At 43.1% G+C, this 24,469-nt stretch overlaps 1 protein-coding gene across 1 annotated transcript in view; it reads left to right on the top strand.

Moving 5' to 3' along the window:
• The window catches only part of CYP26C1 (cytochrome P450 family 26 subfamily C member 1), a 30,067-nt gene extending 5,841 nt beyond the window's left edge, over positions 1–24,226 (top strand). Inside the window, exons 4-6 of the mRNA XM_082269127.1 lie at positions 9,238–9,393; positions 16,076–16,660; positions 23,537–24,226. Of these exons, the coding sequence (XP_082125253.1) occupies positions 9,238–9,393; positions 16,076–16,660; positions 23,537–23,908 (1,113 nt within the window). The 3' untranslated portion in view covers positions 23,909–24,226. The remainder of the gene's footprint in view (positions 1–9,237; positions 9,394–16,075; positions 16,661–23,536) is intronic.
• The last annotated feature ends 243 nt before the right edge of the window (positions 24,227–24,469 follow it).

Genomic DNA, 24,469 nt, shown 5'->3' with positions numbered 1-24,469 from the left:
TGTGTTGCGTTTGTGTACTACACCCACTGCTGTATTTTGGCCTAGGCCGACAAGGCCCAGGCCTAGGGCGGCACTTTACAGGGGGGCAGCAAAAAAGCCACCCCCTCCACCTGAGACTCTATTGGCCACTGGTTGCTTGAGCCGCCTCTCTCACCCCCCACCTTTATCTCTCTTTCTCACCCCCTTTCTCTCTCACCCCCTCACACCCCCTTCTCTCTCTCCCCCCCCTCTCTCTCTCTCTCTTATCCCCCCTCTCTCTCTCTCTCATCCTCCCTCTCTCATCCCCCCTCTCTCTATCTCATCCCCCCTCTCTCTCTCTCTCTCACCCCCCCCTCTCTCTCTCTCTCTCACCCCCCCCTCTCTCTCTCTCTCATCCTCCCTCTCTCTCTCTTATCCCCCCCTCTCTCATCCCCCTCTCTCTCTCTCTCTCTCACCCCCCTCTCTCTCTCTCTCTCACCCCCCTCTCTCTCATCCCCCCTTTTCTCCCCCTCTCTCTCTCATCCCCCCTTTCACCCCCCCCTCTCTCTCTCACCCCCCCCCTCTCTCATCCCCCCTTCTCTCCCCCTCTCTCTCTCATCCCCCCTTTCACCCCCCCTCTCTCTCTCTCATCCCCCCTCTCTCGCTCTCATCCCCCTCTCTCTCATCCCCCCTCCCTCCCTCCCCCACCTTGCTTTCTCTCTCTTATCCCCCCTCTCTCATCCCCCCTCTCTCTCTCTCATCCCCCCCTCTCTCTCACCCCCCCTCTCTCTCTCTCTCTCATCCTCCCTCTCTCTCTCTTATCCCCCCTCTCTCATTCCCCCTCTCTTTCTCCTTCCCCCTCTCACCCACCCCCCCTCGTGAGATCTCAGGGGTTCATGCTGGGACTTGTAGTCCTTCAATTTTTGAGAGAGTTACATCCGTTAAAAAGGAAGGAGTGGGGCAAATTTACATAGGATGGGGAGGGGGGTGCTCAATTTTAGTCTTGCCTAGGGCAGCACAAAATCAACATACTCCACTGACTACACCTGGTGTAAACAAGGCCCAAAATGTAGTTTTTGAGGCAGAGATCAGTGGTCAGTAGGTTGTGATGCAGAGTTGCCTCTTGGTCCCTGCACTACTTTGGTCCAACTTTGATGTGTATTGAGGTCCATAGACATAGGCATTGCTTCAAGTCCAGTCAAAATCGCGGCAAATCGCGTCACAAAATCGCGCGACTTTTAGGTCGCACAAGTGTGAAAGGAGCCTAAGTATGCACAGGCAGTATGTTGTGGTAGGGTGGTCAGTGAGCAGTATGTAGTGTCAATCAGTGAGCAGAAGCATGGAATTTTTAATGGAGAAACCTCTCTACTTACTGCCTCACTGTAGATGAAGTGAGACTTTCAGGGCTGCTATCTCTGCTCCTCCATCTTCAGCTGTTGGATCTGCCATAGCAGCTGTCTGTGCAAGAAGGGAAGGAGGTGGCCACACCTTCGGTCATGGCTGCATCCTTCGGAGAAGTTGGGGGAGGAAAATTCCATATAAACTTTAGGGAGAGAAGAGTGCCACAGACAGACCCCGAGTCCCAGAGAAGTTTCCATGCCAGTCCGCCGCAATATCGCAGTCCTGTCATAAGTTGCTGATCGCCGCCATTACTTGTAAAAAATAAATAAATAAATAAAAATTCCATTAAAAATATTCCATAGTTTGTAGATGCTATACCTTTTGCACAAACCAATTAATATACACTTATTAGGATTTTGTTTACCAAAAAATATGTACCAGAATACATATTGGCCTATGAAGAAATTTGATTTTTTACATTTTTTTATTCAACGTGTTTTATAGCAGAAAGTAAAAAATATATTTTTTTTAATCAAAATTGTTGGTTGTTTTTTAGTTTATTGCGGGAAAAAAAAAAAAAAAACAACAACAACGCAGAGGTGATCAAATATCACCAAAAGAAAGCCCTATTTGTGGGGAAAAAAATGACATACATTTTTTTTGGGTACAGTGTCACATGACCATGCATTTGCTAAATTAAAACAGTGCTGTATCGCAAAAAATGGGCTAGTCATGAAGGGGAGTAAATCTTCCACAGCTGAAGTAGTTAAAACGCACTGCATTAAAAAAAAAAAAAAATGTGCCAGCAGTGAAGGCTTTCATTTAACTGCCTGCCTTAAGTGGGGTACACACTATAAGAAAATCGGGTGAACGATTGTCCGATTTTTCTCGTTTCACAGCAAATCAGAACCAATGAAAATGCATATGAAAATTCGCCTACGACAAAGACTTTTTTTTTTATTGCTGTTTATTGTTTCTGATCATGCGCAGTCTTTTGATTCTGATTTTTCTCATATGAAAACGGTACACATGAAGCGAAAATCGTTTATTTTGTTCCCGTAAGAGAAGAATTTTGGCGCTTGTTGTTCAGAAGCTCGGAATCGGCTATAGAAAGCTGTGTACATACTATACAAAAAATCATATGAAAATTCTTTGGACACAAATTCTCACTCGATTTTCTTATAGTGTGTATGAGCCTTTACTTTGGGCCAGTTTTTAATCCTTTGCTGTGGCACCCCTGAGGACTCTTGTAGCACCACAGGGTGCCACAGCACCTCTGTTGAGAAACACTGTAATATATTATAATTTATTATATAATATGTTATATTCTAGTATAATGTCTTATATATTGTGTTATATTCTAGTATAATTTATTATATAATATGTTATATTCTAGTATAAAATATTATGTTATAATATATTGTTTTCTTAATCAGATTTTAGTCTATGATTAATTAAGGGGGTTTTAGATGATAAGAAATACACAGTGCTATGCCTACATCATGTGAAATAAATGTGTGTACTGGTACATATACATGGGTCTGTATACATACAAATATGTGCACAAACACACGTCTGTATTTGTGTAAATGTGTATATATATATGGTCTTCACATCTTAGTATATGAATTGTAAACAACCCATCCTTCATCCTAGGTGACCCTCCGCACACTCTCTATACAAAGTTATCATAAATGTCATTTGCCCACAAGCTGCTGTTGATGCCCCATGAATGGGCTCTATGTAGTAGCCGGCACTTTGCATTGTAAAAAAATCATTTATGGACATTAAACACGGTTGGAGCAAGCAGCCTGCATGGGTCTATAAATCACAGGCTGAATGGGGCAGGCGGAGTGCCCCTAGTAAGTCAAGGATCTGGAATAGGCTCTACTAGCTGTTCTCCAGCCGCTCGTTTAGTAAACAGGCGTGCTCTGTAATTGTTCAGTAGGATCAGCACTGGGAGAGAAAACACACGGAGGAGCTCAGAATAGGGACCACATTGTCTTGCAGAGAACAGTCCAGCTGAGTGATAGACAAAGAGCTGCTCCAGGCAGACTCCTAATGACTCCCTCCCTGGTATTTGTGACCCTGCTTGGCACTCTGGCTGTTGAAGACCTGTCAGCCAATTGTCAAGGAGTGAAATGAGCAAAGCTGGGGACCCACCAGAGATCCTACAGCCTACTAGCTACTACTGTACCTGATGTCTAGGTCACATCACTTGCAAATGTCAGGCTATTCTGACCAGCTACAAAGAAAATGGCCTCTGCCCCCACCTATAACTGGCCTTCATAGCAAAGAACACATGGAAGGGCAACGCACATGAAACAAACAAAGATAAAATTCCCAGTTCAATTTGCCAACCAGTCTGCTTACCAACCAAATTGGCCTGTCTAACAGTTTGCGTCAATACAGGGGTTTAGTTAGCACACATTTGCAAACGCATGTGAAAGCTGCAGGGCCACGTCAAGGCTCCCTGTTACCTGCAGTCCTAACTCTAATGAATTTTAAAGAGTCTCCACAGTGGGAGCACATGCAAGCTAATGGATAGATAGGGGGCAGGTGAGCCTGGAGGTGGCCCATCCCTCCTGAAAGGTAATTGGGGGCATAATGGAAGCCCAGCTGATAGTATTACAGCAAAAGCACCCAGTATGTCCACTCACCAGTACACATATACAACAAAGAAAATGGCCTCTGCCCCCACCTATAACTGGCCTTCATAGCAAAGAACACATGGAAGGGCAACGCACATGAAACAAACAAAGATAAAATTCCCAGTTCAATTTGCCAACCAGTCTGCTTACCAACCAAATTGGCCTGTCTAACAGTTTGCGTCAATACAAGGGTTTTCAGGTATTCTGACCAGCTAGTTTGTGATTGGCCATCAGGGTACACCACATACCATTGGGTTTGCATTATGTCATCAGTTTTTTTTTTCAGAGAATTGGTGCAGGAACCCCCGCCCCCCTTGTCTCTGCCACCTACCCACCTCCAAGTACTGTCCCTTGGTTCCACCCACTACCCACCCCCCAGTACCCCCGCTTTTTGGGAATACAGAACCAAGTATTATTTTGTGGTGTTAAGAAATTTGTATGCAATTTGTTAACGATAACAAAAAAAAAGCAGTAAAATAGATGCCCTGAAGCCAGCAACAATAGACCCCCATCCCAGGCACACTAGATTCCCCAGCAATTACAGATCCATCCAGCAACAAAACATCCCCCACAACAATATATCCCCCAGCAACAAAAAAAACACACCCAGTAACAATAGATCACCCCAGCAACAATAGATCCCTCACACAACATTATACCCCCCCCCCAGCAACAATGGCCCCCTGTTACAAAATACCACCTCAGCAACAATAGATCCACCCCAGCAACAACATAACCCCAGCAGCATCAACAGATCTATCAGCATCAAGCAACAATAGATCCACCCCAGCAATAACATACCCCAGCAGCAACAACCAATCTCTCAGCAGCAAGCAACAATAGACCTCTCCCTCAAAAGTAGATCCTTCCAAGCAACAATGGACTCCTCAGCAACATAAAAAGCCCCCCAGCAACAATGGACCCCCATGCAAAAATAGATCCCTACCAGTTACTATAGATGCCCCAGCAGCCAGCATCATAGACCCTCCAGCACCCCTTGCCATTACATACATTCAGTGCTGGAGGTGCCAGAAGTGCATTCCCCCACGTTCCCCCTGGTTTGAAGAGTTTCAAAGTTCCTAATCCAGAGGAAGGCAAAACACTAACCACAGCTTATCAATAGCTGTTTATTCTCCGTTCACACTATGAACCGCATTGGAGACGCAACGCATTCCTGTTAATTTCACATGCGATTCAGTATGGTGTGATTTGAGCCCATTCATGCAGCAATTTTGGAACGGTTTGCATGGTACTTTTGTACCGTGTGATCTGGTGCTTTGAAACACATTGCATTTGTGACCTGCTTTTGGGGTGTTGTTAAGATTGCACTGACACCTGCAGTGGATCACAAGGGCAGTGTGATTTGAATGCAGTGCAGGAAATGCGCATGGATCCCGGTGTTCCCTGCAATGCATTAGTGAGAACCTAGGCTTAGTCAGTGAAAACTCATTTATTAACAAATGTATAAAAATATTGGCAGTTCTTACAGGCGGATTCAATTATATATTTACATTAAATATTAAAATATTTCAATTAAATTATACATTACAAATAATTTAAAGCCCAATTGAACTCTCAGTTTAGGGAGGAGCTCCGGGCTTCCACAAACAAAATAAATATCAGCCGGTACAAATCCTGTAGCTGCTAACTTTTAATATAAGGACACTTACCTGTCCAGGGATCTAGCGGTGTCCTCACCTGAGCCGATTCTTCAGTCCTCTTTGGGTGCAGGCGCCCGCATCATAAGGAAGTGAAACAGGCAGGCATGCGCAAAGTGCTGCGCTTTATGAATGATCCCGCAGTCGTCTGGGACCAGTGATGGGGGAAGGACGGGGCAAATCTTCCGGGTCGCCCAGAAGTGGGAGCGGCTACTTGTCCAAACTAAAAAAAGTACCAAATGTGGCAGTGGGGGGGTGAAGTTCTGCTTTAAATCAGATAAATACATTCAAAGTGCCGCAATACAAAAGGTGTTCAATGACTTACAGTTCTTTTTCTTACTAAAGCAGGTACAGCCTGAGAGTAGAAAAGTCTGTCCGCTGCCAGCATGCTGTAGAATGGGACCCTTGCTCCCTGTGGAAATGTGATAGACCTCTTTGGAGAGTTCACTACAAGTCCCAGCAATCAGCAAAGGTTGGATTGGAGAGCTCCGACCCTGTCCCAGCAGGGGTTGAGTTGGACCTCTGCAGAGAAACCTTTGCTTTCCCAAAGAGAGCAATGGGGTCCCACTCTACAGCATGCTGGCAGGGCACAGGCTTTTCTACTCAGATTGTAGCTGTTTTAGAAAGAATACAAACTATAAGACACTGGTCAGATTTGGTTTTGATGCCTGTATTTAGCAGATTTAAACTGAAAGTTCATTTGGGCTTTAAGCACTTAAGGTCCACATTATAGCAGTTTTACGGCTACAGGGTAGCACCTCTTCGCTGGATCAGGCATATATACATGATCAGACTCTTCAAGGTAGGGGGCACGCATGTGTGTTTACACACAGCGGGAGCCAATCGAAGGGTACCGCAGACTCAGTGTCTGCCGGCACCCACTGATCATCAGACAGAGAGACAGAATGGGGATCTGCCTGTGTGAACAAGGAAGATTGCCGTTCTGACAGAAGGGAAGGCATGGATCCTGTGTTCCTGCAAAGCAGGGAATAAATTCCATCTCTTCCCCTAGTAAAAGCACCTCACACAGTTCCCATAAACACTGGCTAGGCACACAGTTAACCCTTTGATCGTCCCTTGATGGTAGTCCGTTCCCAGCCAGTGTTTAATTATTACAGTGACAGTGCATATTTTTTAGCACTGATCACTGTATAAGTGTCACTGGTCTCCAAAAAGTGTCAAAAGGGTCAGAATGTCTGCCCCAATATCGCAGTCTCACAATAAGTCGCTGATTGCCTCCATTACTAGTAAATAAATAAAAATATCCCATAGTCTGTAGACCCTACAATTTTTGCGCAAGCCAATCAATATACGCTTTTTGGGATTTTTACCAAAAATATGTAGCAGATTACATATTGGCCTAAATTTATGAAGAAATTACATTTTTTTTATTTTTTTATTGGGTGTATTTTTATAGCAGAAAGTAAAACAATATTCTCTTTTTTCAAAATCGTTGCTCTTTTTTTGTTTATAGCGCAAAAAAAAATAAAAGCTGCAGAGGTGGTCAAATACCACCAAAAGAAAGTTATTTTTGGGGGGGGGCGGGGGAAGGACATCAATTTTATTTGTGTACAATGTTGCACGGCCGTTCGATTGTCTCTCAGCCATTCCCTGCTGAACCGGCCGAGATTCGAACCATGTATGGGCAGGCTGATTGTACCCAAGCTGATTGATCGATCAACTTGGGTACAGCCAGCTTGTTGGGTTTTCCACTGTGTGTTCTCCTGGCCAGGACAGCTTTAAACCCCCCCCCCCCCCCCCAATCCAAACAGCAGGCTGGGGTGGGTCCTAGACAAAGCTTTATTACTCATCTGCACTCATCTGAGAAAAATTAGGTCAGGGACCTGGATGTGTGGGGTTGCTTGGATCACAAGACTGGCTGGCGAGAACTACAGTTCATATATGCAGGTCAGCTGATAGGAGGGGGACGACCGGTCCTCCTGTAGGGGGCCCGGGCACACAGGGGTCCAGACAGTAGGAGGATCGGTGTAGCAGAAAAGGAACAATGCCCCCTGTGACACTCACCCAGCAACTAAAAAACTGGTTTCTCCCCCTCTCCCCCCCGCCGGCTTTCAGTTGCTGGGGGAGAGACACAGCGGGCCGGATTTATGGGGTCCTGGGGTGGGTTGTGCCTACCCAGATTTCAGTTCCACTTGGTTGGCTGGCCGCTACTGAGCTCCTTCCCCCTCCCCTGCCCCCACTCCTGCCTGCACTCACAGCCAGGACAAGGAGATGGGAGACTGGAGCAGAGAAGAAAGAGCCGGGAGGAGGTGCGAGAGTGTTCATCTATACAACACATGAGATAGGATCGCTCTTACTGTAGGTCGCATTGCACTGTACACACACACACACAGTTTGATTACCGCCCCCCTATTCACATTTCTTGCTGCCAGGAGGTGATCAGCCCTTGGAGGAGATGGGGGCAGTGTGTATAAGTACGGTGCAATGTGATCTACAGTAAGAGCGATCCTGTCCCATGTGTTGTATAGAATAATGCTTTTCTGACAGGAGGGAGAGCAAAGCACAGCGCACCTCCTCCTGGCTTTTAGTGGTTTCCCCCTGTAAGTTGGGGGAGGGGAATGGGGGGCTATCTGTGTTGGGAAATTGAATGGGGATTTGGGGAGGGGGGAAAATGTGCTAAAAAGAGGGATGGGGGGGGGGGGGGATATGTGGTAGAAGGAAGAATGAGGGGGAGGTAATATGTGCTAGGAGGAGAGTTTGGGGGGGGGGGGGGTTGAACCAGGAGAGGGGATGTTTGAGCTAGGAGGGGGTGGGGGATTAGTGCTGGGGGGGGATTTGAGTAGGGAGGAAGAATTTGTGCTGGGAATGGTCATTTAGAGGGGATGGAGGAGGGATATGTGGGAATTTGTTCTAGGAGGGGGATTGAAGAAAGAAGATTTGTGCTGGGAGGGGAGATGGGGGGATTTTGTGCAAGGAGGGGGTGGGGGAATTTGGGCTAATAGGAAGGATTGGGGCAGAAGATTTGTGCTTGGATAGAAAGTTTGAGAAGAAAGGGGATGTGTGCTAGGAGGATTAATGTTCGCTATGAGCTGGGGGTGGAATTGGTGGGTGGGGGCAAGGATTTGTGGTGGGAGGGGGGGATTGGAACTGGGAACTGGTGGAATATGTGCAATATTGTTTGGGAAGAATTTTGGCTTGAAGATGGAATTTATGATTTTTTTTTTATATATGGCAGAATGTTTGTGTCCACCAATAATAATTTCATGATTTTGTTAAAATATTGTTTTGACATTTTTTGCATGGGGGGGGGGGGAGAGGTGGTGGTGGCGAGTCCTGAAGGGGGGGGGTGCTGGTGGCGAGTCCTGGAGGGGGGGGGGGCAGTGTGGTGGTGGGGGTGGCAGCCCCTTGGAGGGGGGGCCCGCCAGGTAGGCTGTACGGAGCCCAGTGATTTCCAATAGCAGCCCTGTATATATGTCTTTACATGGTGTATTTAGCTTCTTTTTCTTGGGATCACCTTTACCTATCATAGCGATTTATCATCATGTAGTAATGATATTGGAACTTATCCGCATATTTAAAAGATTTCCACCTCAACAATTGGCTCTTTTGTGTATTGAAAAACGCCATCAATGTTTTTTTGCTGTTTACTAATTAGTTGTTCTTCACAGGGTATTAATGCACGTAAAACATTACACCAGTACATGGAAGAAGCCATCAAGGATAAAATCACAAGAAGAGACCCTGAGCTGTGTGAAGATGCTCTGGATTACCTAATAGACAGTGCTAAGGAGAATGGCAAGGAGCTGAATATGCAGGAGTTAAAGGTACCAGTCCAAGGGCTGACATTAGTGTGCATGCCAGCAGTGATCTGCCATAATGAATGTGCCTATAGGTCTACATAAACTATCATATATTGTAATTTCCCCTTGGGATTAATACAGTACTCTGAACTGAATATTCTGCTGCCTTTTAGTGAGAGAAAATGATGTGTAGTAACATATAGTGACCAATCATAGGGCAGTAAACTAAACGTGTCATAGTAGTAATATTTTCAGCTAATTCAAAATTTTGCATTCTTTCCCAGTTACAGGCGGGCCCGTCTTATTAAGGCCAAAGAGCACAAACATTGGATTATGAGATAAAGAGAGAATTGGCAGAGCTCTGGGTTAGATGTTGCACACATACTGAACAAGCCTAGGTTTGGCAGTACCAAGGCGCTCAGGAGAAGACTTTGTGTATGTAGGCACCTTGCAATGCTGCATTACACTTATTATTACAGTGCTGCATTATTCACTTAGGCAGGCCATACATTAACCATGGGTTTAAGAAAAGAAAATTGCTTGATCTCCCCCCCCCCCCCCACAGCCCTAGTGTATTCTGCCAACAGGGGGGCCTCCCTACCGGTAGAACACAATGATCACTGCTGGCGGCTAGAGCCAATGACAGTGATCAGGCAGAAAAAAAACCTGACAGGCTGGTTGTACTACAGTCGATTGATGGCTCAACTTCAGGACATCTACCCATAGACAAATCGAAATTCGGCCAGTTCCTGCTGAAACAGCTGAAATTTAATCTGTCTATGGCCGGCTTTACTGTTGTAAAATAGGGTCTTTTTCTGAATGCAGTGGGCCTGTATGCATGACAATAAGCTGGGCGAATCCCTCACAACTTTACACATACTTGTCTTGGCTTTACTAGGTTTTATGAACACTATTTATTATTTGGAGTCATTGGTGCCTAGAGATGAGCTTGTGTTTGGTCTGAACCCAGGAGGAAGCTGTCAGTGCCGGGCCAAACAGCTGGAGGATTTCCCACCTTGGGGGGGGGGGGGGGGTGTGAGATTCCCAGCCCCGCAGCCGCATGTACAAAAAAGGAGCAGTAATGCTTGTGACATGTGACCATATTAGGTTAATGATGTCACAAGCTTTCCTGCCCCTTTATGTAAGTGGAGCTGTTGGGTAGGGAATGCCTCAGCAGCAATTGATTGGCCTGGTACTTATAGCTCTCCTCCAGGTTCAGCCAATCATGAGTTTGGGCCAAACCCAAACCGAACGAAGCTCATCTTTACTGGGAACTTCCTGGATTGTACATCCACTGGCAATGGTATCAATGTGAGGGAAGACCAGATGTATGTACATATTATGTGCATACTTGATCAACATATTGTTGGCACTGCCCCCTTCCCCTTCAGAGGGGAGTTGTAAGGGTGGCATATGCGGATCTCCTTTCAGCTGCAGTTTCAAATGACTGGCCTGGCTGCTGCCCAAAGCATGGTGTCACTTTGAGGATCCTTTCCAGAATCAAATCTACATAGTGGGCCTCCTACCTGTTGAGGCCTATGTGCACTGCATACATACCAAGGGGTGAAATATATAATTGAAAGTAATCTTTGCATTTTTACATGCTTGTTTTGGTATTGCATATTTCCATTAAGATGGCCTTAGGCTGCAGGGAACGATGGGTGGGGGACATTCACCTGTCCACTGTAGCACTGCAACCTGCAGCTGTATTTTATGCAACTCAGCCAATGGCCAGAAATGGTGTTAATTCCTTTCTTTTGATTCAAAATATGGAGGGATACAAGTTCATCAAATGGAGATTTCCAAAAATGTTGGAAAATCCCCATGTGTGATAACAAATGCTTCTGAAATTGAAGTTGCTCATTTGCCTCCAATGGCACCACTGAATGGCTAGATCAAGGTGTCACTCTCACATTAGACCATCATAGTAGAGTGGGGAACATGGCCTTATAGTATTATGCAGATAGATTGCTCTCAGTATTTCATGGAATCGCTCAGTTTCCATGTTTCCAGTATCCAATGCATTGTATTGTTCTCAGTCTAGCTGGCTACACACACGTTGGAATCGTCTTAGATTTGACCCAGTACATTTTAACAATAACTATGTAGTGTGCTATCCTAATCAAACAATCCTTGATTTTTTTATCCAATCTGGTAGGCCTTTGCCTTAAATATTTATAGGTAAATTTTGCTAATCAATCTTCCCACTAAAAACTGCCAAAGGCCGCACATCCTATACCAAAGGGCTGCAGATTGGGCACCAGGGGTCTATACTGTGACATCTCAATGCTGGGGTGTGGCATTTACATATATTATAATCATATAAAAAATTCAATCAAATTAAAAACTTATTTTTAATAACATTTATTTATTTATTCTTTATTAAAATATTATAAGCAGAACTAAATGCTAGGGCACATTTGCATGTGTTTTTATTTTGATTTGTATCAAGGTTTTCCAGCTTTGAAAAACACTTGTTTCAAAAGGATGCCTTAAAGACACTTTTTATGCTATATCAAATATATATATATATATATATATATATATATATATATATTCTATATAATAGATTCCTCCATCTAAGCTATACAGTGTGGATGAATGGATCTGCAGTGGTGATTATTGTATTCTTATGGCCAGCACTGGCAGTTGTCACAATACCTGAACAGCAGCTGCATCTGATTGGATGGAGTCGCTGTTTAGTTGACGTTTTTCCTTCTGGCTCCTTTGAGCTGTCCAGGAACCAGATGAAATTTACTCAGTGCATGGCCAGCTTTAGAGGGTATGTTCTTTGATCTTTGATAACAACCAACAAAAGCTCCCAGCCCAAATGGGTCAGTACTATTTTTTTTTTTTTTTGTCACTACATTCTCAAGGAACAGTACAATCCAATAGAATTATTGTTCCCGTTTGGTGATACCTCCTCTTAGCGGAGTGAGTGTGACCCATGGAGAAGTAGAAAACAATTCCCATGACTTTATGCCTCACCCAGTATGATGATCTGCCAGTGGTTGGCACAGATGTAAAGCTTTTGATGGTGTCAGGCAATGCACTGAAAAGTAACTGCTCTCTTATTAGAAGGGAATGGGGTAAAAGTATATTTAGGGATTTCATCAGCCACTCATTTAGAATCAGCATGATCCTAAAATCAGTTAAGAGTTCAGTTGGCCACATAGGAGAAGAATTTTTTTTAACTTTTTTTATTTTGAAAAAGGTTTACTTGATATTCTAATGGTTAGTGGTTTCAAATCGACAACCCTTTTTGACCCGTTTTCTCGAACAAACAGTATTTTAACCGTGAATGCTCTTTTAGTTTGGGAACAAATTTACATATTGTGATGCACATTTTCTAGGGGCAAATTAAAAGTGTTCAAAATGTCTGGATTTCCATTTAAGTAGTGGGTATGGATGACATTTTAGGGGTTTTGAATGGAATTAGTTGACTAAATGAATACAAGATAGAAAATACTATGACAAAGTATTTTCAGAATCTCCGTATGAACATTCAAACAAAATTCTATCGGTGCTTGGCCAGCTTTCTTTTTTAAGCAAATGAATGAGGTCATTAGAAATACATTACATGCTCATTCAGTAGGCAGCTCCTCTTCGACAGATCTCTTATGCAATTTATTATTTAGTTATCATCTCATCTCAGCCGGTCTCGAGAATTTAAGTACACCTTTCTTTTATTCACAAGTGCCCTGAAGTGCAATAAAATTAAAATATTAAATTAACCACAAAAGCAATACAAAGTGGCTTAATTATTAAAGCACTGAGAAATAATTATTTTTTATATATATATTTCAGAAAGGTCTTAAAAATGTACAATTAAAGGCATTAGGGAAGGAATTGGAATTTGTATAGGAATGTTTTTTTTTTTATTATTGAACCTTTTATCTCACTAAAGAAACTTGCATTCCAACAACTCTCCAGTTAAGTAGATACAACAGAGCTCTGTGCCTTACAAATTGATATGTCATGTGAAATATCCTGCTAAAGTATTTCAGAACATATAAGGTGCTTCTTTTGTGAGCCTATTTGACCTTCTATGGGTCGGTCTGATCAAAAGTGATATTTTAGTTATGGATGGAGCCTGCTGGACTCACAAGCTGGAGTTAAACCCTGGGCCTCTATTATGTCTTGGAGCAACCATTTTTAAGTAGGGTTGCTCCAGAGTTTGCTAGGGGTTCCTTGAGCTGTGGCTGATTGACCTCCCATTTGATGGTGGCTGCATAGTTGTGGGGCTCAATACCATCTTTCAGAGCCAGCGGCATCAACCCAGTGATCTTTTTAGGCGTTTGTAAGGGTTAAATTCTTAACACAATTGTAAAAGGGCATGCTTCCCACTGACCATCAATGTCAGGTACACTCTTCCCACTGACCCCAGGCAAATTCATTTTAGCTGAGGTTCCCTGAGATCTAAAATTAATTTTAAGGGTTCCTCTGGGGTAAAAAGGCTGGGAAAGTCTTGGAGACTCCCAACAGTCCCCCAAAACAAGGCTTGACTGATAACTGGAAGGCCCTATAAAATGGAAAGCACCAAGCATAAAAATCAACCATATACTAACCAATACATCCTAATCATGATTGAACTGGAGGCACTAGCAGAAGCCATTAATAGCAGGGTTGTACTAGCAGCATGCCAGTTCGGCATTGCCAGGCTGTCGAAGAATTTTTACATGCTGATTTGTGTGCCCATGTAGATTGATCAGACTGGTTTTATTATAATAATATAGTGCACAAAAAAATACACACATTCTGCACTGGAAAAACTAAAGCTAAACTCCAGAAATGATCTTTATTGGATACTTACATTGGTTCAGCCAGTCACAATGTGTTTATATCGCATACCTATAAAAATATATAAATACTTGCACTACGTGTATGTGATTCCAAAATTTCTGCAGCTGCTGTCCACCCAGTGCTAAATACACCTCAGCAAATGCAATTATAATACAGCGCTTGCAAATCAAAACATATAATCATATAACATAATGTGCTCAAAAAAACATGAAAAACATGTACAAAATCTAAGTCTTTTAAAAGCTCTCTTTTAAAAGATCTCTTTGATTGGGTCTCCACAATATTCCTTTTGGGGCGGCTCTATTATCCACCAAGCTCAATAAAACAGAATGATACTCATAGTGAAGTACTGTAAATCCATATTTAATACTGTAAAACCATATTGCAGTTGCAAAACAACTTACAAAATTGTGGGTAAAAACTGGCATAAAACAACCATGAGGCTCTTCGGAGTTCGTCGCAGCTCGGCGTGCGTACCATGGAGGACAGAAGTGACATTGTTGGTTTGTGGAACCCGAATTTACGTCAACGCGTTTCACCCTTCCTCCAGAGCATCATCAAGGAGCTTTTGAAAGACTTTCATGTTTTTTTTTTAGCACAATATGTTATATGATTATATGTTTTGATTTGCAAGCGCTGTATTATTATAATTATATCTCATACCTGATGGGCTGCTGGGGAAGCTAAAAATTGCTAAAGTGATAGCCATTATCTTCCAAGTCCTGCTTGGGCTCTGTGCCAGATCTTTCCCCTCTTCACACAGAACACACAAGGTTGCTTTGAGATAAACAGAGTATGTGTTGCCGCTCTAGGTGGGTCTGTTAAATCATCCCCTCCATCTTTGGACTCATCGGGTACCAGCTCAAGCTCAGCTTTTCCAGCTGTATGCAGTAGTAACAAATTAGATCCAACAAGCTGCACTTCTGATAAATCATGAGCCTTTTATTGTCAGTATAGAAAAGCCGCAAAAAAAAGGACACTGTGGAATCTAGCACTTAATCATGACTCCGTTGCCCCCTTGAAGATGTCCCGTCAGTTGTAATGCGTAGGGTCGAGCTTAGTGGTGACATCATTATGCCTGTCTGGAGAGGCGGTGGGCGCTCTTAATATGCTATTGACTTTCTGCCTTTTGTGAGTAGATTTTAAGAATAAATGGTGTAAAAAGGTACTTCACCTAATGGCTTTTCCTTGTTTCCTCCCTGGTGTGGTTGGTGGTATTTGCCATTCTTATGAGGTACATCTGGTGGTAACTTGGGGAGTACTTCTGGAGAGAGAAAGGGCCAGGCTACTGCTGACAATAGGACATTGAATGTGGTGATCATCCATCTATCTGTTAGGGATTTGTCCCTAAGAGTGCTGTTCGACCTCCTTTTATGTTGGGGTCTGAGTTTCTGGTAAGATCCTGCATGGTCAAAAGGTGGCTGGTGCACTTTTTGTGGTGTGAAGATAACCATACTAACATGTTGCCAAGCAGGATTCATGTAATTATACAACACAGAACATACCTGCAGTTCAGCTTTAGGGGTACTAAGCTGGCACACTTAGTCGACCAGGCTCACCAGGTTTAGTCATTCATAATAAATTATAATAGTTTGCCATGGATTATTATTATTATTATTATACAGGATTTATATAGCGCCAACAGTTTGCGCAGCGCTTTACAATGTGAGGGAAGACAATACAGTTACAATACAGTTCAAAACAGGAGGAACTAGAGGGCCCTGCTCATTAGAGCTTACAATCTAGAATGCTTTTAATTCCTAGCGCAGCTCTGTTGGTTTCTGTATTTGCCTGCACACTCCCTTCCTCAAGCTGGAGAGGAAGTGAATAGCTTTAATGACTGTGGATTTATGTGAACATATGTGTAATAACATGTTTATCAATGATGTCTCTTGTCACACAGGAATCTGCTATTGAACTTATGTTCGCTGCCTTCTTTACGACTGCCAGTGCCAGTACCTCCCTCATCCTGCTCTTACTCAAACATCCATCTGCCATACAGAAACTGAGACAGGAACTGGCATCCCATGGGTTAAACAAACAGTGCCAGTGTCTTCAGTCTCCAGACAGCCCTAATAACAATACCATGGATGAGAACTGTGCAACCGCAGGGTGCCATGCCTCTACCCTGCCAGGCCCAGATGGCCAAGTGAAAGAACAGTGGGAAAAAAACAAGCTGTCGATGGTGGAGAGAAATGAAAGTGAGCATACGTGTTCTGTGACCAGGAGATGTCAAGACGGTGCACATCGTCAGTACTTGTGCAATGGTGCCCTATACAAGCAAGACACATCTCTATACCTTTCAAGTCCTGCCAGATTACCAGGAGGGTGTCCGGGATGGAAAAGTGATTGCACGTGTCAGCTAAACCTTAATCTGGAGAAAATAAAGGGACTCAACTACCTGGACTGTGTAGTGAAAGAGGTGCTGCGTTTGCTTCCTCCGGTGTCTGGAGGCTACAGAACGGCTCTGCAAACATTTGAATTGGATGTAAGTAAGGTTCAGCCCCTTGGTGGGTGGTTGGGTGGGCTCAGTGGGGGCCTAAATCAATGTATATCCTGATACCATAGGTTTAGGTTTGATCAGTGTGACTTAAAAATATTACATGAGCAGTGTAAGTTTGGGCTGGTGCTCTGTGAAACAAATCTTTTATTATAAAAATATAGGAGTTGGTTTACTAAAACTGGAGAGTGAAAAATCTGGTACAGCCCTGCATAGAAACCAATCAGCTTTCAGGTTTATCTTTTGTTAACTTCTTCACGCGGCGCCTCCCGGCCCTTTAGGATGCCGGGAGGCGGGGTGGGGTTTATGACCATGTGACCACCTTGATTGGCTGTCACAACGGTCACATGATTAGAAAGCTCCTATTTGCAAACAGCAATCAGGAACTTTCCGTTAGCCACAGGTAACTGCTCTCGGCACAGCTCTATTTGCCCCAATTCTCGCAAAAATGCGTGCAGACGCCGCTAAGGGGTTAAAGCTCAAACAAGCTGAAGTTAGAAGCTGATTGGCTACCAACTGCTCCAGATTTTGCACTCTCCAGTTTTAGTAGATCAACCCTATAATGTTCACTCAAGCATGTTTCATATGAGTTGATAGTCTACAGCAGTGGTCCTCAACTCCGGTCCTCTGGGCCCACTAACAGGCCAGGTTTGCAAGATAACTTAATTACATCACAGGTGATCTAATTTGCTGCTCAGTGATTGCAGTATTCTAGTCTACATCTCCCCAAGGTAATACTTAAAATCTGGCCTGTTAGTGGGCCCCAAGGACCAGGGTTGAGGACCACTGCTCTACAGGGCATGTCTTTTATGAACTAATTATGAGATAAGGCTCTACAGATCTATCATAACATTTTTCACAATATAATGCGAGTAAGAACTGAGCATCTATAGAGCGTGTCTTGTCTGAGCTGCAGATGAGCTGCAGTTCTATGGGGCATGACTTGTATAAGTTGATTATGAGCTGGCGCTCTATAGAGAAAGTATTGAGCAACTTTTGTATGAGATCAATATGAGCCAGAAGTCTATGGAGCCTGTCTCGCAGGAGCTAGAGCTCCATAGAGCATGTCTTGTATGATCTGAATATATAGAGTCCTTTGGAGAATGTGCTGTATGGACTGAATATGAGATGGAGCTCTATAGAGTAAAGCCTCGTACACACGATCAGATTATCCGACAAATTTTCGTCTATTTTTTGTTGCATACAAGTCTCATATGGAAAGTAAAGAGGTTACTTTCAAATGAAAATTCTCATACGACAGAATTCAACTTCAGAAGTGATGTCATGTGTTGAATTTTGTATGCATTATTTCATTTCGAGCATGCATAGTCTTGCTCTTACAATTTTTTTTGGACTAAAACTGTACAAATTAAACAAAAATAGGACGTTGTGTTCAGGTACGATAAAAATTGCATAGCCTGCACTTCCAGTTTTTGTCGTACGAAAATTTGTAATCGGCTGTCAAAGGCACTATATTAACGATCTAAAAATCGGCAGATCGTTCGCCAGATGAAATTTTACTTCCGATTTTCTTATCTTGTGTCCTAAGTCTTATATGACCTAAATATGAGCTGGACAACCATAGAAAATGAGATGGGGCTCTATGGAGCATATCTTGTATGAGCTGGAGCTCTATGGGTCAAATATTACATGAGCTGAAGTTCTGTGGATATGTAGTTTATGATCTGAATATGAGATAGAGCTTTATGGAGCAAATCTTGTATGAGTTGGAGCTCTGAACAGCACGTGTTGTATGAGCTAAAGCTCTATGAAACATATCTTAGGAGCTAGAGATCTGTGAACATGTGGTTTATGTTCTTAATATGAGATGAAGCTTCATGGAGCTTATCTTGGATGAGCTGAATATGAGTCGGAGCTCTATTAAGCTTTCCCTGTATGAGCTTAATATGAGCAGATGCTCTATGGAGCATATGTTGTATGAGCTACAGCTCCATGGATCAAATGTTGTATGAGCTAAAGATCTTAGGTCATGTATATGATCCAAATATAAGATAGAGCTTTATGGAGCATCTCTTGTGTGAGCGGACTATGAGTTGGAGCTCTGTGAAGCATATTTTGTATTAGCTGGAGCACTATGGATCGTATGTTACATGAGCTGAAGCTCTATGGGTTGTATGTTACATGAGCTGAAGCTCTATGGATCATATGTTACATGAGCTGAAGCTCTATGGATCGTATGTTACATAAGCTGGAGCACTATGGATCGTATGTTACATGAGCTGAAGCTCTATGGATCGTATGTTACATGAGCTGAAGCTCTATGGATCGTATGTTACATGAGCTGAAGCTCTATGGATCGTATGTTACATGAGCTGGAGCTCCATGGATCGTATGTTACATGAGCTGAAGCTCTATGGATCGTATGTTACATAAGCTGAAGCTCTATGGATCGTATGTAACATGAGCTTAAGCCCTATGGATCGTATGTTACATGAGCTGGAGCTCCATGGATCGTATGTTACATGAGCTGAAGCTCTATGGATCGTATGTTACATAAGCTGAAGCTCTATGGATCGTATGTAACATGAGCTGAAGCCCTATGGATCGTATGTTACATGAGCTGGAGCTCCATGGATTGTATGTTACATGAGCTGAAGCTCTATGGATCGTATGTTACATGAGCTGAAGCTCTATGGATTGTATGTTACATGAGCTGGAGCACTATGGATTGTATGTTACATGAGCTGAAGCTCTATGGATTGTATGTTACATGAGCTGGAGCACGATGGATTGTATGTTACATGAGCTGAAGCTCCATGGATCGTATGTTACATGAGCTGAAGCTCCATGGATCGTATGTTACATGAGCTGAAGCTCCATGGATCGTATGTTACATGAGCTGGAGCTCCATGGATCGTATGTTACATGAGCTGGAGCTCCATGGATCGTATGTTACATGAGCTGAAGCTCTATGGATCGTATGTTACATGAGCTGAAGCTCCATGGATCGTATGTTACATGAGCTGAAGCTCCATGGATCGTATGTTACATGAGCTGAAGCTCTTTGGATCGTATGTTACATGAGCTGGAGCTCCATGGATCGTATGTTACATGAGCTGAAGCTCTATGGATCGTATGTTATATTAGCTGAAGCTCTATGGATCGTATGTTACATGAGCTGAAGCTCTATGGATCGTATGTTACATGAGCTGAAGCCCTATGGATCGTATGTTACATGAGCTGGAGCTCCATGGATCGTATGTTACATGAGCTGGAGCTCCATGGATCGTATGTTACATGAGCTGAAGCTCTATGGATCGTATGTTATATGAGCTGGAGCTCTATGGATCGTATGTTACATGAGCTGAAGCTCTATGGATCGTATGTTATATGAGCTGGAGCTCTATGGATCATATCCATATGAGTTGGAGCATAGGTGTGCACAGCCTATTGCATTAGGATGTGCACCCCAAAGCTCAAACACAAATACCTATGTGTATATAGGGTTAGTGGACAGTGTCAGTAGAGCAGAGATTGGGGTCAGTTGTTTATTAATTTTTTTTTTTTTTACTATTACATTTTTACACTTTTTTTAAATTATTTTTTACCATAATTTTTTTTTTTAACATTTTTTAGAACCCCCGTTGGGGGGCTTGGGTGAAATATAAGGGGTCTAAACAGAGCCCTGATGTCTCACTTTTGAGACAGACAAAGGAACTGAGGACAGATTCCCTAGTTCCTTTATCTGCAGCCAGGCTGCAGGGGGAACCTGCACAGCACAGGGTGATTAGAAGGTGCCCAGGCACACCTCGCACACCCTGTGCACACACCTATGAGTTGCAGCTCTATTGAGCTTGTCTTGTATGAGCTGAATATGAGTGGAGCATATGTTGTATGAGCTGGAGCTCTATGGATCATATCTTATATAAGCTGGAGAACTGAGGACATATCGTTTAGGATCAAAATATAAGATGGAGCATATCTTTTATGAGCTGACTATGAGTTGGAGCTCTGCTGAGCATGTCTTGTATGAGCTGAATAAGAGCTCATGATATATAGAGCATGTCTTATATGCACGGCTGCCATCAGGGGGGTATAGGTGATACACATGTACAGGGCCTGAGCGTCAGGAGGGGCCCCCGGCAACCAGGAAGTGTGCACAGTGCAAGAGAGAGGAGATGGGATGGAAGAGATAGGATTAGAAGAGGAGGACATGGGATGGAGGAGATGGGACTGCAGGAGGAGGACATGGGATTTGGAAGATGGAATGGAGAAGGAGGAGGGCATGGGATGGAAGAGGACATGGGATGTGACTTGGTGGGACAGCCAATTGGGGCCCTGGAGAATGTTGATGGTCAGGTCCAGGGGGGGCCCAGGCCTAAAGCTAAGTAAGTGGCCCCAAAATTTCTGATGGCTGCCCTGCTTATATGTAGTATGCTTTATATCTGTTGATGCTCAGTGATGTGAAGAATCCTATACAGGTTTGGGAAGTGTTATATGAGCAGGAGCTTTCTGACCTAAATAATGATTTGGGGCAAATTGTACCATATAATTCATGAGCTGGATGTGACCCAAAAATCTTTGAAGTAAAGCCCCGTACACACGTACCGATTGTCGGCCGTAAATATTCGGCCGACGACCGATCGGCCGATTGTAGGCTTGTTAGTATGATGCTTCCGACAGCCGACAGCGCATTTTCGGCCAAACAGAATCTGTCGTGCAGGCATTAAAATTTTTGTTGGCCAACACCAGAACGGCCGATTGTTCGCCAGTCAGTACAAATTTCGGCCGACAGACAGCAGATTAGCAAGACTGGGCATGCTCAGAAAAGAAAAAAGACAAGGAAAGTTAACCATCACATGACATCACTTCTGCAGTCGGCTGTTGTTGACTGACAAAATTCGTGTGCAGTCTTTTGCAGTTTTCAATAGACGCGACAGCCCTGGACAAAAGACGGCCGATCGTTCGGCCGACGATCAGTATGTGTGTACGGGGCTTTAGTCTAGCATGTGCTAAATGTGAGGATGAAATGGAAACTTTGGATCATACCTCAGTTATCTAAGTATAGCGTGTCACTTGGGGTAAAAATTTGCCTACATAAAATTGGAAGTATGATCTGAGAGTGAGGCTACATTCACACTTCAGTCATTGCCTTCAGTCATTTTTTGTGCGTTTGCACATGCATTTTCATGTGTGTTCAGGCATGAGCCTGTTTAGTTTTAGCCAATAGAAAGCTAGTTACTAGGAGAAGGAGGCTCTCCAATTAAAGTCTATTGGGGCTAAAAACATGCAATCATACCCCAGAGAAGCTTCTGGATTGTAGAGGTTATTGGGCACAATGGAATGACATGGAAATCTGGTCTCCAGCATTGAAACGCTTCTTGAAAGTTGCTTCAAATTGCTCAGGTGTGAATGGGGTCTGCGATGAAGAATGTGTAATAGTAGCGTCTGCATGTATGAGAGCAAGACTATTTATTACTAAGGTCTAGCAAGCAATAATCTCAGAGTTCCAGTTACTGATCCTAATTAGCATCATACAGTAGCCTCATCTCATCCACTTCTAATAGCCTCTGCTCAATAACTTTCAGCAGAATAAGAAAAGAACTAACTGCCTATATGCATTGTAAAAGTGGGTATCTTGACTCTTGCTTCCAAGGATTAAACACAGTTCAGCGAAGGCAGAGACAGGTTACGACTCCAGCTGTAATAATCCGTCAGGAGGTTTTCTTCACATTTCAAGGAATTCCTTGCAGTGTACAAGGCTGTTCCTTGGTCGCCCCCTTTTGGAAGAAAGGAGAATGCATTTCAAATTAAAGAACCTGGCAGGAATCAGTAACTTTGAACTAGGCACCCATCAATGATTTAAAGCAATCAGTGTATTGCTGTTTAGAAAAAAAGCCTCAGTATTACTGATTGGAGCATGACAGTTTCCCAAAATTAAATACTTATTTTCTTTATATATTTTTGTTTTATTTTCCCTTTTTTTATTTTACATATAATTCTGTATTTATTTTGTATTATTATATTGCTTTTACCATATTTTTTTTTATTTTATTAAACTTTGTCTAATGTTTCTGTTTTATACTACATACTAGAGATCGACCGATTATCTGCAAAGCTGATATATCAAGGGCCGATCTGCACTTTCCCCGATATATCGGAATCGGGCACCAAGGTGGCCGATATTACCGCTATTTCAGAAAGTGCTTTCCACTGCAGCTAGAGGCATCACCCCAGTACCAGCGTCCATAGCTGACGGTCGGCTGTCTTGTAATGACAACTGATGCGGCTAAGAGAGCCGCTCGGCTGTCTACACAAGCAGCGGGTGGGGACGTCTCCCCCCTCCCATCGCCTTTCGCGGCTCGCCCTGGTCTCCTGTCCCACAGGGAGACCCAGGCAACCAGCCTGCACGGCCGCGGAAGACCCGATCAAAGATGCATTTGGCTCTGATCGGTTCCCCATGCAAAAACCCGGAAATTATGTCATGACATCGCTTCCGGGTACTGGCGCCAGATTTAAAAAAATGACAGAATTCAAAACAGCCAAACTTGGCGTTTGAATGCTTTTAAGTGCAGAGGAGGGGTTTGGGGTCTTTTAGACCCCCAGATCCCTTCACAAGAGTTCCTGTCAAATAAAAACAAAATATATATATATTTTTTTAAATGTACGAAAATATCGCCACATATCGGCCGATACCGATATGCATTGGCCAAAGTATCGGTATTGGCAACGAAATTGGTCGATCACTACCACATACATTTTTATTGTGTTATGTTTTTGCTTGTATTTTTTTTATTGTATTATATCAGATTCTTTTGTTATAATGGTATGATTTTGTTTTTGCACACTTCTTATTGTTTTTTTGAATAATCTATATTTTTGCCTTACTTTTCTCCCACACAGGGCTACCAGATCCCTAAAGGCTGGAGTGTCATGTACAGTATTCGAGACACCCATGAAACAGCTGCAATTTATCAAAATGCTGAATCCTTTGACCCCGACCGTTTCAGTGCTGAAAAGGAGGAAAACAAAGCCAGCAGATTTAACTACATTCCCTTTGGTGGTGGAGTCCGAAGTTGCATTGGCAAAGAGTTGGCACAAATCATACTGAAGATTCTTGCCATTGAGCTGGTAGGCACTGCCCAGTGGGAGTTGGCCACCCCAAACTTCCCAAAAATGCAGACTGTTCCTATAGTGCACCCTGTAGATGGACTTCAGCTCTTCTTCCGATTTTTACGGTCCAGTGACAAATACACAGCATCAGAAAGTTTATGATCACTTCACCTAACCAACGTCCAGGAATGCTTCTAACACTTAAATTATTTTATTGGAGATTCCCAACAGGGTGTCTGTACTATCTGTAATGTAGCTAAAGAGAGATTATATTATTTATAATGTAATATTTATATGTCAGCTAGCTATTAAAAAAAAGATATGGGTAATGATGAGTTATATAAAAAAAAAAAAAACTTTGTGTATTTTCTTTTCCATTATAAGGAAATAGCCCCATAATAAACCATTCAACTTTTTATGAATCTTTCTTGAAATAGTTAAAAATATGAAGTATGCAACTTTAACCCTAAAGTATGCAGGGAAAAAACAGAACATCTATGCACATCTATGCTGATTTAACTGCTTGCCGACAGCGTAAAGTGTTACTAAACCAAAAACAGTAAAATCAGTCTGTATATGCAGTAAAGCATGCTTGTTATACTCACTGTGCAACCTAAGGGGTTAATCCTCTGCACTGTGTAAAAAGGCTGTTTGATCCTGTATGCACACATCCTCCTCTTCCTCCACTGACTCCAGAACATGTCCGAATAAAACCGAGCCTTT

Source organism: Pelophylax lessonae (assembly GCF_965119305.1).
Source record: "Pelophylax lessonae genome assembly, chromosome: 9".
NCBI classification, from domain to species: Eukaryota; Metazoa; Chordata; class Amphibia; order Anura; family Ranidae; genus Pelophylax; species Pelophylax lessonae.
This window is presented reverse-complemented; position numbering and strand designations above follow the sequence as displayed.